This window comes from Hippichthys cyanospilos, chromosome 1 (assembly GCF_059441005.1).
Source record: "Hippichthys cyanospilos isolate Australia breed blue-spotted pipefish chromosome 1, RoL_Hcya_1.0, whole genome shotgun sequence".
Classification (NCBI taxonomy): domain Eukaryota; kingdom Metazoa; phylum Chordata; class Actinopteri; order Syngnathiformes; family Syngnathidae; genus Hippichthys; species Hippichthys cyanospilos.
In genome coordinates this window covers 24301839-24320116 of record NC_142369.1, presented here as the reverse complement: position 1 = coordinate 24320116, position 18278 = coordinate 24301839, and the positions used below count along the sequence as shown (strand labels likewise).

The following is an 18278-nucleotide window of genomic DNA, read 5'->3' as shown; positions in this document are numbered from 1 at the left end:
ATATGCCCCGAAACAACACTTACGCAGAAAGGCCAGAGAATTATTTAGAACCCTGAACCTCAGGGGGGCCACCATGGAAATGTCTTTGGTAGGGGTGTCAAAATAACAGATTAATTGTGATCAATTAATCAAAATCATCCCTAAAGATTTTTACTCCTTTGATCTAATTTTTAGTAAAAAAAAAAAAAAAAAGAAAAAGAAAATGTGCTTTCTCTCTGGATGCTGATTAGATCCTCTTTTAAGCACCTGGTCTCTCGTGCTTGAGTTGATGATGGTTGGGAAAACAAAGTCAATCACACCCTGAAGTGGACACCGATGAGTTGTTGTGTCTGGCATAAGCTGATAGGTTCCTGTTGTAGGTTGGAAGACATATTCAGGAGCAGAAGGAAGATGTGAACATGGACAAGCACGTGAGAGTTGTCAGTTTGATGAATGGTAGATTTGACAATTAAAAAAAGAAAGACGCCCCGACGGCACCTTTGATAAAGGTAGAGTATTATGCATTCTTTGTAAAAAGGAGTTTTTAAAGTCATTTGTGCCCCCACAGTCAGAATCAACTGCTACCATAGGAAAGACCAAAAAGCTTTCTAAGGACACCTGTGACAAAATAGAAAAAAGTAGAAAAAAGCAATTGGGCAATTTCCGGGCAGCTTGGTGTAAAAACAACACCTGCTGGAGCAATTGTCAGAAAATGGAAGAGGCTAAACATGCCTGAAAATTGCTGTCGGACTGGGACTCTTTGTAAGATTTCACCTCGTGGGACATCAATATATATATACATATATATATATATATATATATATATATATATATATATATATATATATATATATATATATATATATATATATATATATATATATATATATATAGAGAGAGAGAGAGAGAGAGAGAGAGAGAGAGAGAGAGAGAGAGAGAGAGAGAGAGATTATTAATCATACACGTAAATGAACACAAGTAATTTAGGTAAATTGCCCATATACAATCAAGCTGATGGGGTCTGTGCGTTGTGAGGAAGTGCTGGTAATGGTGCAAAAGATTTATTTTCCTCGGGTAAGGTACTTTCACACATAATCTTATAGCAAGCTATATTGGTAAGCTACTTATAATAATGTGACATCCTTCTGTACATTGCATCAACAGAAAGTAGAGAGCCATCAAAATTCCCAACAGGAATTCATCAATTATCCTTTATCGTACGGCTTTGCTGTCACAAAGGGCTGTTCAGGGAACCTTTTACATCTCTAAAGTGTCACACAAGGAGGTTATCACATAGAGACTGGTTTATTTAAGTAGAAAGTCTCCCTCTGAGCTTGAGATGTTCTTTGTTTTCTTTGGATCAGTTCTTCAGTTCCGCACCTTATGCATTATGGATTGTTTGAATCGTTTTTCCAGCAAACGTACAACCCAGGATTGATTCACCTTTCCTCCCCATGGTGCTCGTCTGTATAAATGGCAAGCAATGTTTTCAAGCAATGTGGAGATGCATCTATTCCTCCAATACTTCACACATTTCTAAAGTAACATCAAGTTGCATGGCAATGCTGGGATGAGATGTGTCTGAATAGTAAAGAGCAGGACCGGGGTGTGAATTTCATTTTCAACACTCAATTCTCCTGACTTTTTGAGCTAGAATTATGATGTCTGACTGGCATTTCATAAATATGCGCTGACATCATTATGCATGCAATTTCATGTGTGATTTTCAGATACAGGCTGTGATATTCTGAGATCCCTGCAAAGGAACCTCAGGGTTCCACATCTAATACCACTTGGTGGTTATCGCTTTTGTAAGGTGTGATAATAATACCACCCATTCCCGCTAACCCAATTATAACATCCGGCAGCAAGAAATAATAACAAAGAACAAATAAAAAATCCTGGAGCAACTTTTTGCCTTAAAATGGTCAGTTGAAACTCATTTTGTATGTGAAAACATCCAAAATGTAGGCTTGACTAGAAGGCGACGTCTCGCCAGTTCCGACCAGTTTGAATGAAACCTATTTTTGTGTGCCACGCGTCGACCCACGTCATCTAGCCACCTAACTAGATTGTTCCATCAGACGGAATTACCCGCATCACTCAATGAAATGCAATTATTGATTACGCTGCTCCCCTCCCCGCATCCTTCCCCGCATCCCTCCCTCCCACCATCCTCCATCCCTCTGCCTCCGTCTCCTCTTCTGAAGTACTGCAGCGAGAGAGCACTGCGTCGGGGAGGGGGGGAAAATCACGTTGTGCACTTCATTTATGTCGGATCCACTTCTTTGTTAAAGAAATATCCTCGAGATTTATTCAACAAACATCTACAATGGCTTTTAAGACGCTTTATCTACTTTTGTTGGCATAAATGAAGGTAAGTCTTTTTTTCCCCCAAGATCTTCAAGTTGTTAACCCCATTAGTCTTGTTTAAATGTTTTATCTTCTTTGGTGTAATGTTTAAAGTGGAGAACGTGTATTTATTTCTGCGCCTGTCTGCATTAGTGCCTTATGTTAGGTTGAACAAAAAGGGTTCCTTGATATGTTTGAGGATCATTTGTTAAAAGTTGTATGATGGCTGACGATGCAACTGGCATCAGTTGTGAAAGTGGGTTACAGTTAATCATGAAATTTCTTTGTTTTTTGAAGAATTTTAGTTACTTGACAGTTTTCATTTATTGTTAAATCGATCATTCGAAATCATGGCGACTCGGAGTCTGGGAATCGCTTGTCTGCGCCACCGTGTAAAGTTTAACACTGACTAATTGGAAACAGTCTTTATTTCAATTTGATATGTTTATTCCTTGATTTTGGTGGGAATGAGATACTTCCCCTTAATAGCAGAAGAGTTTTTCAGGTTGGAGACAGTGGACTGTTGGCTGTAGAGCAATTCAAGCCAACTGCCCTGGGGCAGTTGGAGCACTCTGCCAAAAAGAGGAAAGGCTGTGGAGCAGGCAACTGACTCACCCGTGAATTGCATCTCGCAAGGCAATAAACGATTGACAGGCTCTCAACCGCTGAACCGGAAACCAAAGTGTTGTGAGCAATATGAACATGACGCTACATTGTGGTCTCATTGTATTTACAGTTAGAATATTTATACAAAAAGTGTTGTTCACTGTTGGGTTGCTAGCGACCAAAATAATGGGAAAACAGCATACGGGATTTTCATTTAAAAAAAAAAAAAAGTTCAAGAGGGAAACTGTCACATTTTGGTGCAAATTCAGATAGTGTAATCACCCCTCCCCACAATGCAAATGGTTATGTCCCTTTTGTCTATTGCTAATGTTTTACATTATCTCCATGAACCAGAAACTAGCATAAACCAATCACTTTGGTCGGAGGAATTTACTTTCTGTAATTTAGTTCACTGTCCGAATTCCACAGTGGCACAGCCCCATCAGCTTATGTAACTAGGAGGAAACTAGCTAAATTTATCAGTCCACCCCTGGTGGTCATGTGAATATTTGTACCAATTCTATCAACAGGAGTTCTATAAACAATAATCTTACCGCGATTCAGATAGAAACACACATCCCTTTTTTTTTTTATAACTTTGGCCTGTAATCTTTTTATTTTTTTTTCTTTGAACAGCACAAAAGAAGCTCATAAAAGACTCTCTTTGCATTTCATTGTTACTGCCTGTAATGCCGGGGGCACCGAAGCAGATACAAAAGCACCAGAAAAAAGATGTTTTCTCGGTTATCTTGACAAACAATCTTGAGAGCCAGCAGATGTTTCATTATTTTGTTTGGATCATGGTTAATGAACCTCACTGTCAATTTGCCTCTGAGTTCTTGCATTCATCTGGACAAGTCAAACCCGGAAAATCTAAAAAGATAGACAAGAAAATCAAGTCAGAACTGTGCTGCTCCGGGGAAATCTGTTCTACAATAAACTCTTTCATTGGGTATGTCTTTGGTCATGTGGTTTCCTGGGTTCGCTTATTACCATCAAGACCTGGATGGTTGCAGACAAGCGCAATATACTGGACAGTGTGTCAAGGATACATTGTTGCCAACAAAACACTTAGTTTCATTTTTTTTCATTTTTCTTCATTTTTACATTTCAAAAAGGCTTTATTTGTGTTGCGTTTTGATTCAATTTTGTTTTCATTTCATTTTTCTCAAGCTTATTTTTGATTCAGTTTTTTTCAAGCTTAGCTTTTACATTTGTTTTGAGAGGCAGCTTGTCTGTTTTCATTAGTTTTTAAGTATCAAAAGGGCTTCATTCTTGTTGAGTTTTTATTTAATTTTGTTTTAATTTCATTTTTGAAATCACCTATTCAGCTTATCTTTGGAATTCCAGATAAAGTATCCAAATCACGTGTAAAAAAGCAAACAATTTCCATGTGACTGTCTGATCTTTACTCCTGTAATGCACACCCTGAAAGCAAATTCCTGAAATTAATTGACATAAATTAAAACAAAGGAAATTTCACCGTAGTTATATTTAGTTTTAGTTTTCTTCAAGTATCCTGCAGCACTTTTGTTTTTCATTTCTTTAATGAAAATACTTTTTTCGGTTTTAATTGTATGTAGTTTTCATGAACTACCTTGCTCTGGATTATGACGAGTTTCCACAGTACATGTGGTATGTAGTTTATATTTGAACTGGTTTATCTTTATTTTTTATCGATAAAACACAAGGGATTTAGAATTGGAGTTAAACCAATTGATAAATAACAAACACAAGGCTACTTGCCTTGTATTTATGTGCGGCTCAGCTTTCATGTAAGTGGTCAATGAATAAACGATTTATATTACATTTTGAATAGGTGTGGCTTTGTCCAAAGTAAACATTACAATATAGCGAGCCATTTGTCAGGTTTTTTTCAAGATGTGACAAAATAGATATTTGGCATGTACAGTATTAAGTGCTAGTGGCAGGCACGCACACTTAATTTCTCAGCCCATTCATTCATTCATTACTCCTTGATAGATCATGAACTGTCTTCATGTACTTCACTTCAATTTTTCTCTGAAATATCTGATTTAAAAGATTGTCTTCACCAATCGTAATTAGACATTGTGACAAGTCGCCATTTAGATTAACATGGTTGTCGTGTTTGTGTGTTGGTTGGCAACCCCCAACACCCACTGCAACACACAAACACATGCACGATAAGTGAGTAATGCCGTCACTGTTTGATGAAATCTCCTAATGGAAGATGTCCCATTCTGGAAGTGCCTCCTCCAGATGAGGCCACGACTTCTCCATTTTGATGGGATTACTTGCAGCACTGCCCACTTAGAGATTGGACCTGCTCCTAGATGTTACAAAATAGCGCAAACCAGCTGTCATGTGTTTATATTGGCTGGGGAATGTCTTTCAAAGGGCAGGTCTTTCAAAGCATTTGACAATTCTAACTGAACATAACAAATGAACACGTGTGAATTAGATCCTAGTGTATGTTGAAAACAATTTGTCAACACCACCTCAAAATTTATGGCTTTATGCAGGGTCAGGTTCAATTGAAAAGACCACTGTGTTTCTTCTCCCATAGATTTTTTTATTTTATTTAAATGCTAGTGACGTGGATTCGGCCAAAAACTATACAAATAAATCAATCAGGCAGCCTACAGATTCACATTTCAATTGGTTTTCCTTTTTTAAAGATGTTTGACCCATGCAGGTGTATCAGTACTAATTGTTGCAGAAAACAACTGATGCATGATACTACACGGTTATCTGCTATGGACAGACAATTGAACACGAGAAGGTATTTAACAAAAATCAATCTAGGTTTTTGCATATTTCACTATGCTGCACATTACGGTTTAACATCTGTCACAATGTGCATTTAATGGAAAAATATAAAGATCATTAGTTCATTAAATGGCACTCAGTGAAGCGTACCCCCACCCCGCAAAAGACCTATATGTAATCTGAATCTGGAGCAGCAGTGAATACTCATGAATACTCATTAATTTTTGATACCTGAAATTTGTTATTACTAGCAATACATAATACACAAAGACATTTAACCTTCCTCCTGTTACAGGTATGTTTGTTTGCAAGCAACAGCAATAATATCCCTTGGTCACTTTGACCAGGGACGTATAGTGTTCAAAATGTGTATACTGTAATTCTAATCCAATATTTTGTTTTAACCAGTGATTTGTGTTGATAAATGTCTCTGGGTTTATTCATTGGAAACTCACTCACAAAGCAACAAAGGCAATAGGCTACTCATTTTATACACATGTATTGCGTTTGTACCTCTGAAATAACGATACCATCCAGGATCAATTTGAGCCGGTGTCATTCGTAATTATCCAAAGTTTCAGAAACGTTTTTTCTGCGTAATTCTGCTAACTACCATTTCTTGTGATTCAAACAGCCCCCCGCCCTCAGACAACAACAACAATAGTAATCTAGGGTCATTTTTTCGGTCAAAAAAGTGGCAACATTTTCAACAAAAAAACTTTGCTTACAACGTAATTTTTAATGGACATGTTAATTACACAAGAAAAGCAGAAATCTTGTTCTGAAAAACTACATTCAACATTTACTATACCTTTCACATGGTTCAGCTTGATCCACAACATAACAGGAGGGTTAAGGCCTTTTGAAAATGTTTCAAATTCCATCCATTCATTTTGTGTACCACTTGTCCTCATTATTGTTGAGGTAACTGGAGCCTATGTCAGCTGAGTTTGGACATGGGTACACCCTGTGCTGGCGACTGATTAGACACACAACCATTCGCATTCTTGACCAGATCATCAAACTCCATTAAGAAATGTTCCAACGGCGATTTAAAAAGCAAGTCAACGAATAAAATGTCTTTCCAATAATACAGTCCATGCAGGCCCACTTATCCAGCTTCACCTCATGAACGTCAAATGTCCAAAACTCAGAAAACAGGTGATCTATAATCGACTAATCAACAGTGGCTAAATGGCCGCTGCCTGACAAGTAGTTTTTGATGCCTAATTCAAATTCCATGTTCGCAATAATATTCAGTATACCCTGTTTAGCATATAATGCATATAAAAGAACATATAAGGAACATGTTTGACTTCCCCTTTATATTTGACTAGAAGTAAAATATCCTCAATATTCCGCTAACTTGCTATTCCACTAAACTAGCAAAATAATACAGACCATATGTGTAGAGCACAGCAATGAAAATATATAGCCATCGAGGATTGGAATAATAGTTAAGAACATGAAAGACGGCAAAGCTGCCCTACTGCTGTCTTGTTTGCAAGTGTTAGTTTGATTGTGATTGCTCCTGTTGCTGCGCGCGCAATTGGGGGGCCTCTTCTGCCGCGGTCAGGTGGTCTTTTGTGAGCTCTGGTGTCTTCTGAGCTTCATCACGCTTGACAGCCCACCTCACCATGCACTCCATTGATTTTCTGACAGGCAGACACCACCAGGAGCTGTGTGAGCATGCTTGTCAATGTGCATAGACTCAAGAGGAAAAAAGAACAGTTTGTTTTAGCAACATGGTCTAATCCTGCAGCAATGTATGCAGGGTGGCAGTCGTGGCCCTGAACTTTGACACACCCCTGGCTGTTAGTTTAGCAGACTACGCGGTAGAGAGAGTCTTTCCGGAGACGTTTCATTTGCTATTTAGCCAGAAGCTGACATTGTATGCACATCCTCAGAAATACTCTTACTATTATGATGCTATTCTAAATTGAGAGACCCATCAGAATTAGTTGTTCATTTACCCAAACACTGTTGCTGCTCAAATGATTTTTAAGAGACCTGCAATTAGTTTTTACTGTACGGAACATTTTTAGAAATGTTTTTATTTGTTCCCCATCTGTATCCGGCAGTAATTAAGAAGTTTTACTGCCCCAAAGAAAGGCATGGTGTATCCGTTTTGAACACCCACCCAAGTTAGCGTAATGGCTCTTTGCTTGATATATGGCTTCACACCTATTGCCAAAAAGCTGTCGTTTGATCAATTCTCATTACAATCCAAACCATTGCCAATGCCAGTGGCGGCATTAAAGAAAAAGATTGGTCCTTGCTCATAAATACAGAAGTCATCCAATGAGCCAAAGAGATTAGTGGAGTCACCTTGAATCAGCAGTGTCATTTTGTCCAGTAAAATTGCATTATGGGAGCTGGAGCCGGTCCTGTGATTTGTGTTCTCCTGACAAGGCTTCAGTGTTCATTAGAGCCCGTGGTGAACAGCCCGAGACGCATGTGGAGGGGGCACTCTGGACAGCTCTGATCTCCCTGGCCTACTCTTGAGTCGGTCTGGAGATAATTTAGTCGAATGTAAATTCAAAGTAAGTAAGAGAAAAGCTCTTTCCATTTCTAAATGGAATCCATTTCTTAATTTTCTAAGTCCATTCCTTAATTTTCTTCAAATGAATTTTAAAACAAGTATGTTGATATTGCTAATATATACATATATATATATATATATATATATATATATATATATATATATATATATATATATATATATATATATATATATATATATATATATATATATATATATATATAGCTCATGCTGCCCCAATAATTGAGACTCTTTCAAACCTTCTTATTTAAATTTAAGTTTATCAACAAACCTTTTTGCATAAAAAGAGTAAAATAATCCAACCAACCAGAAAACAATTCAAAAGAAGTAGCCATCTATCAATGTTTTTCAAACGAGTTAATTACATAATAATCTTTGAACCAATGAATGTAAATCTGATAGTCACAAACAGGTACTCTGATATATCCCACAGGTCACCCAGTGTGCCACAGCAAAACATTGCCTTTTCATCCCCGTCATTGCTCAGCTTCTTGGACTAACATTCTAATATTGGCATAATAACTTCAAATGGCACAATGACATATTAAGCCAAATTGACCTCCCTTGATTTCTTTGGCATCGGCATTTTTCAGCAGCCATATGCAATTTCAGAGTGAATTAAAATTTCAATTTTAGTGTGCATTCACCTGCCATAAGTTAATAAGAATGAGACAGAAGGCCAGACTTCCAAAGTAGGATGCTGAACACTGAATCATAGTCGGAGCGTGAGTAGAAAATTACATTAGCGTGGGGTCTCCCTCTCATTAGCAGTAGCTGGGAAAGAACCTCTCCAACCATGTTCGGTGTTATGCGGCAGACGTATGCTTGTAATGTAGAAATGGCAAGAGAGCTATTATGTAGCATGAAACATTAACTCATACTGGGACTAATGCCTTGTCGCAACTCATGCCAAGACTGCTATCGTTTGTATCGTCAGTCACTTTGTTGTTGGTAAATCGATCTCAGCTAATGTCATACCTTGGATCCCACAGAACAGAACATGAGTCAGCAGATTCTCTATCGTTTGTTGTAAAGGCTTTGTTATTTTTACCCAAGGGCTAGAGATGAAAAGAAGAACAACCGCAACAGTTCTGGATATTTGATTAGAGTCTTAAAGCAATATAACATAACATTGTCTTTATGTGAGTTGAATTCCTTAAAGAATACGAGTAAGATATCACCTGCTGGTCTAGGCTTTGCCAAAGTAATGGACTTCAATGGAGTTAGGGGAATATTAGGAAATGATGGTTCTGCTACAGTATATTCACTTTCTTTTTGAAAATGACTGTCTATTACACTTGCCCACCTCTGTCACATGGCTTTATGATTACAACAAACATTGCCAGATTGTTTTGTGATGACAGCAAACTAATTTGTTGTGTTCTTTGCGGCAATTTCAGACCTACTGAACTGACCCTTCCCAGTGCAAACTCACCCTTCTTGCTCATCTTCCCTATACGCCAGCTGATTGAGCCAGAATGGAGGACACTTACAATAACAGGACTTCCTTGGTTAAAGGGGCCAAGGATATGGTCAAGGAGGCAAAGCGGCAGGCGACTAAGAAGGTCAACAAGGTGGTGGACCGTGCCGCAGATGAGTATTCATCCCATCACAATTATTCACGATTCCAGGACGATGTGGATGACGACGATGAGGATTTCTACAGGAACCCGCCCAGGCAAGACGGAGAGGGTTACCATGACAATGACGAAGGCTCCAGCGATGCCACCGAGGGCCACGACGATGAGGATGAGATCTACGAGGGCGAGTACCAGGGGATTCCGGGCGACAAAAAGCATAAGGAGGGCCAAGTGGCCCTTGGGCAACCCATGTCTGACGTACTGAGGGACAGGAAAGAGCTGGAGCAGGAGCGACAGGCAGATGAAGAGGAGCTGGCGCAGCAGTACGAGCTCATCATCCAAGAGTGCGGCCATGGGAGGTTCCAGTGGCAGCTGTTCCTGGTTCTCGGACTGGCCCTCATGTCGGATGGCGTCGAAGTGTTCGTGGTGGGCTTTGTGCTCCCGAGCGCCGAAACGGACATGTGCGTACCTGACTCCAGCTCAGGATGGTTAGGTGAGTAAACCTGTGTATGTGTGCGTCCGATTGTTTCCAAGTCCATCATCTTACTTTCGAAAATTACATACAAAGTATACGATTAAACAGAGGTGGGCACTTCGTCAGCACTGACGGACTGTCAGTCAGGCCGTCCTCAACAAACGCCGTTTTACCTACGGAACAACAAATGACGGGAATGCTAAAAAAAAAAAAAAAAAAATCGTCAAATTAAAAATGTCGGAATTGCAATTGTCATCTGTTGCTGTAATCGTCGGGATAGGCATCACTAAAACAGAAAAAAGAATTAGTGTGAATGCAGGCAGAAGTAGTTCAGTGCCTGACAAATGACGGACCAAAAGAAAAAGTCAAATATTACCCTCTAGGGGTTGCGGAAGGTTGGGCAGAAATACCCCGATGGATTGACGCATACAATTTTGCCTGGTTTGAAAAAATGACTGACCGACGATGACGGAATGATGGTGGGGCTCTGACCAATGATGAATGTTGAACCAACAAAAACATGTAAGTTGCCCACCTCTGATATGAAACCCAATTGAACCAGGAAATAATTTTTGTTTTGAACATGAGTACATCATACATAATCCAGTATAATTATCCATCCATCCATCCATCCATTTTTTTATTTTTTTTATAGCCGCTTACCCTCATTAGATTCGCAGGCCTTGTGTTGCCTATCCCAGCTGTCTATGGGCGGTAGGCAGGGGACACCCTGAACTGGTTGCCAGCCAATGTCAGGGCACCCAAAGACAAATATTCACGCACCCAATCACCCCCAAAGACAATTTAGAGCAGTGGTGTCAAACGAATTTTTATTTTGGGCCGCATTGTAGCGAGAGTTTCTGTCAGAGGGCCGGAATGACTGTGAACTCAAATACATTTTAAGTGTGTTGATCACAAATTTACCAAGATTTGATATCAGAAGCTGGCAAAAACTGTTCAAAAGAGGTTTGGAGAGTAAGAAAATGTTTGTTTTTCTTCCCCCAAATTTTTAAACATTAAAGCCAACTTGCAATTTTGGTCAGAAACCTGAAGTCAAATCAGCATTTGAAGGGCCACAAAAAGTGAGGTGGTGGGCCGGATCTGGCCCCCGGGCCTTGACTTTGACACCTGTGATTTAGAGTATCCAATTCACTTGCCATGGATGTTTTTGTAATGCAAGCCGGAGTGCCCGGAGAGAACCTACGCGTACTTGGGAGAACATGCAAACTCCACACAGGAAAGCCAGAACGAGTTGGATTTGAACTCGGGTGCCTGAACTGTGTGGAGGATGTGCTAATCACTGAGCCACTCCCAGTCAAACTTTTCCATTTTAAAATGTACAATGCTTTAATATATATATTGTGATGCATATCAATTATTTACTTATTTAAAATTGCCTAGTTTCAACAAGAAACTCATGGCCTTATACCAGGGCTGTCAAACTAATTTTAGCTCAGGGGCCATATTCAAATCGAAGGATTTTTCCTGTGCTGATTAGGGCATCCAAGCCAAATGCTAATGCTAACACGAACACTGCGGCATATTCCACTTTCTGCCACTCAAGCCATTAGCAAGTTATTTGGCACAAGAGTGGCAACTGCTCACATCCTCGAAGATGCAGTGGCCACCTAATCATTGCTTGTCAACGTAATAATTGTTTTCTATTGATTATGGACTCTGGACTTATAAGTTTGATCTTACTCATTCTTCAGTGCTTCAGAAATTCATCCTGTGGGTTGGATTTAACCTCTTTACCGGTCAGATCCGGCCTTTGGGCCATACGTTTTACACCCCTGCCTTATACCTTCTCAAACTTCTGAATAAGAATTCTTCAGAAACCAGTTCCGTCCTGCATATAAATCTTTGAGTGCTTCTTCTGAACTTGCTGCTCTGTAATCTCCAAACCATTTTGGTAACAAAGCCACACTTAACTTTGTCAATTAACTAAAGGATTGTGCCACATGCATGTACTTTGCGTCATGCTTCAATCAATATATACTGTATGTCACATATAAAAACAGGCTTCCAGTCCGCTAGTCTTGTATCAGGATTAAGAGGGTTACGAGTATTTTTTTCCCAGTGTGCTGAGCAGCAGCCCCAGCAGTCCTGATGGCTGTAGGTGTATAATCCATCATCACAATGTCGCGCACAGGGAATGACTCACTCACTCACCGCATCAGTGCCAGAGTGGCACACAAAAGAGCTCTGGATATATCGTACAGTAAGGATATGCTGTCGTTTGGTTCACATCCACATGCATAGAGGGTACCTTTCTAAATTACTGTATATGGATACAAATCCATGACATCTCTAAAGCAATTCATGAATCAGTCAATACTACTGCAAGATTTCAACTTTTGGGGAAAAATTTGATAAAGACCCACTGGTGGTTCAACATAATGTAACTCTGCCCTAGTCCATAAATCAAAGTGCATAAGTACACGACTGAAGGATTTGGCATGGGCAAGAAAAGAAAATGTGAACCAGGCCGTCTCGCCTTCTGCTGAGATCTTTCACCAACTATTTTTTGTGATTGCGCTGCATGTCTCTGTGGCATTCATTTTATTCCCATGTTTAAGCTGTTACAACTTTATTTTCTCTCCCTTTCCAAGTATCCACGCGAGCGCCTTTCTTCCTCTCTAGTCAAGCGAGGTCTCGTAAGCATTCACGCTCGATACGCTCAGCTTGTCCTTGTTCGTGACTCCATCCCTCACCTCTTTGTCCCTCCCTCTCACCCTCCTTTCTCAGTGCTTCTCTTTTACTTAGTGGTCCTCCCCCATTCTCCTCCCTTTGTTCCCCTACTGATTGCCCGGAGGCTCCTCCCTGTTGAGTTGAACATCATTGGCGTACATTCGTATAGTATGTTTTAGCACAGATAGCATGGATGACATGATTACCAGGAACTTGTTAGCCTTCAGTGGGAGTTTTTATTGTAATTACACGTAATTACTGACAACAAAATATGTTTCAAATGTATCATAATATTTAAATGTCTTGATGGGCAGGAAAAAAAAAGACAAAAATCTGATGCACTACAATGAAGATGTGAGATTTCTGAAATGCCTTGGCCAGGCAATCTGTCATTCAGCTCACGGGCACTCCTACAAGACACATGATTGGCTCCTGGTGCCACTTTGACCAATGAGCCAGGAGCCATTCACATGTCTTATAGAGAACGGTGAGGACGAAAGAAAGTGTTGCGAAGATGTTACCAAGATTTTTTTTTTGAAATACTGTTGGCCCCGGGTTTATGAGATTAATCTTTTCCCTTGGTTGGGATCGTTACGCAAATTCACCGAATGGCGGGGAATCCAAACCTATGTTAATTCGCTAATGCATGTAAAACCCCAGGTAAAAACATCAAAATTGTATATACATATTCAAAATTGGTATCAAAATAGTATAGTAAGTGCTACGTATATATGACATACACGTATACAATTAAAAACATCATAAATAAAATACGTATTTAGAAAGGATTTATTTACCTTTATGGGACGAGCTTGTTATGGCCATATTCCCTAGTGAGGGTAGCCTAGCCTAGGCTAGGCAGAGAGAATGATAATTTTGTCTGCTTTGTTTTATCCCCACTCTCATCCTCCCCGTGTTCTTCCTTTTCGCTAACTTCACGTTACTAAGGCACGTATCGCGTTGCGGCATGGCGGCGTGAGGAGTGGCGAGGCGTGGGAAAATTGGAACCCAAAAAATGCAAGAAGAAGAGGCTCAAATAATGTAGGTTTAATCACAAAAGGAGTCAGGAGGAGATGGAGCAAGAATAATAATAAAGTACAACCAAAAAATGAACAAACTACCTGGAGGAATGGGAACAGGAGCATGAAGCTTCTCAGGAAACACAAAATAACTGGGGCAAGGTGGCAGCTACACAGCGAGGATAAGACAAGTAATGACCCGACAAGTACTGAATGGAAACTGGGGACTTAAATAAACTACACACTGAACCAGAAAACAGGAAACAGCTGGAGAGAGACAAAAGACAGGGGAAGCTGATTGGATGATATGAGGAGGGCAGGTAAACAGGCAGCTGGACAAGATCAACCTAACGAGACACAGACAGGAAAGGCGAACGTAAGGGAACATAAGGATGAACTTAAGAACAGGAACAAAATCCCACACAACCCAAAAAAACGACAAAACTCAACCAAAGATGACAGCACGGTTTTAGCTCTTTAGGTTTCACACATGAAGTGTACTTAACTATTATATTCTTCTTGTCCTTATCTCTGATGACATGAAAGTATTGGGCGTGTGTCCATCTAGTATACATGTTGTCCATATCCAACCTGTGGTCTGCTGCTGCCGCACTCATCTTTGCTGTCGTAGAAACTAACAACAGTAAACAGGAAACATTTGCCCTGATCCTGCTGCGTTTTTGGTGAATTTTTTGGGAAAAAAAAAAACAACAACACCACTTTCAGGTTAAATGAACAAAGAATTAAACATGCGTCATGAGCTGTTGCGTGGTGAACGTTGGACAGGCAAGAAAGAGGGATAGCTCTGAGCAAGAGAGATTACCATGTTAAGAGGAGTAATGGGCTGGGAGGAGTGGGAGGATCAGAGCAGGATGCTGACACACCGGTGCTATTAGCACATCAACATTGTCAGTGAAAAACTTTGCTATTATTTCATTCACCAAAGACAATAAGAACACACCACCCTATCATTACTTATTTGTTCTCACGGGCTATATTTTTTGTCATGATACACCCCCTCACATTCCCCTTATCATCAAAAGCCACATCACCCTCCTCGCTGTTCGAATATCACCCTGTCCTCATCGTATTATCAAGTGTGGCCTTTTACTCTCTGCTCTTTATTATATGATCAACCTCCATCTGCAGTCCTTCCCCCTCTCTTTTTTATCCCTGTTGCCACCCCTTCTGTGTGGGGCTCCGGGGTCCACGAGCAGCTGAGCATAGCTAAACTGCGGTAAGATGACAGCATCACTGCAGAGATTACCAGCATTTGTGCAATGCAGCTCCACCAATGGGCGGGAACGCGTCTCCTACATGTGCGGGCTCAGAAGGCGTCAGGGTGGTGGGGCCAGGGGGGCTTGGCCATTGGGCTGGGTATTGTCAGCTGGTACTAAACCATCCCTAACGACTCTCCCATTAGAGCATCATTTGATTTAATGGCAATTATTTGCACTTGTTACAATAATGGAGATCGTATCATGTCTGATGAGTCATTTTTTTAACCCTCCAAAGGAGGCTCTACAATGAGTTGAATCTTATGTGGATGTCATCCTAACCCCGTTCTCATTATATGAAAAGAGGACAGAGTGAGAAGGTGGAACCACAAGAAAAAGAAAGATATTTGTTCTTAGTAGGGCTGTCAAAGATACGAACTTTAAATGAAATATAAAGTTATATATTTAAGCTATAATGAAAAGTCAACTTTTTTAACCATGTTATAATGTTAATTTCTCACTCTAAATACCCCCAAAATGTTTTTTTTTTCTTCATTGATACATTTCCAAGATTTCTTGGTTGATACATTTCCAAGATTCCTTGGTGCACTTATGTTGCTTATGTAGACAAGAGCAAGACCGCCCACTGCCTGTGCAAGAGAAAAACACGGCGACCTTATCTACGTCTTTTACAGTAGTTTCGGTTTGATAGTGAAGTAAACAGCAACGTTTCATTTATTAGCTACAACGTTTTAACGTACAAAATTCTGAAGTGGCTCAAATGTGTGTTTGGAAGAACACAGAACACAAACAACATCAGTAGTAAATAATTCACCTGTGGACAGTATGGATACTGGTTTCCCACAGGGACTGATTTGATAGGAGGAACCCGAATTAGTGAGAGTGTTGTATTGACAGACATTTTTTAAATCTTAATACCAGTTAAACACATGTTTTTGGATGTGCATCATCTATTAATCCCATTTTTCATACGCATAAATTACAGTTTGAACCGTTTACCAGCTGGGAGAAGAAAGTCGAGACCTTGAGGAGGTTGTTTTCTTGGAGATCCCCAAACGGAAATCTTTGTTGAAAATTTATATTGTATTTTCATCAATAGCTCAAAACAAATCTCTGTGACATAAGCCCGGTTTTGTAAGAACACATTATTATTGTTTACTGGAAGAAAATCTGAGGCAAGGAAATTATATATATTTGAGGTTAAAAAAACAGGATTGAGTGGGGAAATATTGACTTTGAAAGTAGCGTGTATGAGTGGGGATCAAAGTGAAAAGTACGCTGAGAAAAGGAATTAAGCAGAGACCTGAAGGGAGACATTTGAAGAGCTAAAGGAAGAGTGAAGTACTACTGCATTAGGTGATGTATTCAGATTATGAATAAAGCAAGGAGGCTGTTTTGCATGGTGCTGAAGCAGTTCTTGACACTGAGAACAATGAGCATCAAAGCATGAAATCAAAGAAGAGGTCTTGAATGCAGCCCAGCTCTCCCACCGCTCTCGCTGGGATCGGAGAATGTTTCTCAGAGTCTAATAGAATGACAAACATCAGGATTCATTGTTTCTTTGGTGACCTCTCTTAGTTAAAAAAAAAAAAAAAAAAAAAATATATATATATATATATATATATATATATATATATATATATATATATATATATATATATATATATATATATATATATATATATATATATATATATATATATATATATATATATATATATATATATATATATGTGAATAATCAGTTAATTTGCTGCTGCTGACTCCGGGACTTCACAGCACCTTTTTTTGTTTGTTTTGTGGAATTCAAATGAAAACATTGTATGTAAAAGTTCTGCGTTAATAAGCATACATGATAAGTATTTCCAAAATGCCCTCAGGTATGCTCGTGTGTGATTGTCTCTCTGTGCCAAACAATCGAACACATCGGTCTGTCTTAGTCTTATTTCTATTAAGGAACTAATATTTAATGTTATATCTTGTGCTTGCATGGGTTCCTGTGAAATGGTTATCAAAGCAGCAGACAGCAAAATCACTTCAAATTTGAATGAAGATCAGTAAAAATTGATTAAGTGATTGCTGATGAACTGAAAACTGTAAACAGTGCCAAATAGCAAGGAGCTCATTTAGGTAAAGGAGGGGTCACTTTAAATAAGAGTGGCCATGTCAATCCCCAGACTTAAAACCACATAAACATGCATTTTACTGTTGAAAAGGTTAGTGAAGGAAGAAGTTAAATGTAGTAATAACAATTTAATTCTTTACATTGATTTTGAATTATTTCTTTACCTTGATTTTATTATAAAAGGGGAATGTTTTACGATAGCCTTGTTTGTTAAAACAACACGTATTATTGTTAGCATTCCTGTTGTTCCCCAGTGCCTTGTTTAGCAAAAGAAAATATTTTTTTTACCTTGTTATCAATCAGTTGATTGATAAAAAGGCAAACACAATATTTGACAGAATCAACAATGAACCAGCATTGTTTGTAGTTTTTCTATATATTTGCCACCACATTAAATTGTCTCATGTTGTGAGCGGTATGTTTTTGCATGCCAACACAGTACCGTAGGCCAAAACCTTTTTGACTCAGTCTGACAAGTCTTCTGACACACTGTCATTTTCTGATTTTGCACCAAGTCCACATGGGTCACCGCATCAAAAAATCTGCTGTGTTTTACTCACGTCAATGATGCTTGCGTATGAGCTGCCTTCCATTCACACAATTTTCCGTGTAACGTATCAGAAATGATCATCCTTTCTCACTGGTTTCACAGTCAGCAGCAATTTGTCTTTAAACTACGCTCAACTGAACTGACGTGTATCGATTTTGCTCCTCTTCTTTGTCTGCAGAAACATTAGTGGTCTACGATTTTTTTCTCATCTAAATCAATGGTGCAGCAGCAGCATGTAACAATACAAAGTGCTGAAGTTTCATTAATTAAAATGCCTGCCTGTCCAGCTTTATCATTCCAAATATGTGCTCTATCGACTGAATGTCAGTGTGACGCAATGCTGCATTAT

The 18278-nt window shown here is 39.3% G+C and overlaps 1 protein-coding gene across 1 annotated transcript in view; it reads left to right on the top strand.

Annotated features, from left to right (window-relative positions):
* The first annotated feature begins 2202 nt into the window (after positions 1 to 2202).
* Positions 2203 to 18278, top strand: part of sv2ca (synaptic vesicle glycoprotein 2Ca) — a 29874-nt gene continuing 13798 nt past the window's right edge. The window contains exons 1-2 of the mRNA XM_088425014.1: positions 2203 to 2356; positions 9652 to 10324. Coding sequence (XP_088281140.1) covers positions 9730 to 10324 — 595 coding nt within the window. The 5' untranslated portion in view covers positions 2203 to 2356; positions 9652 to 9729. The remainder of the gene's footprint in view (positions 2357 to 9651; positions 10325 to 18278) is intronic.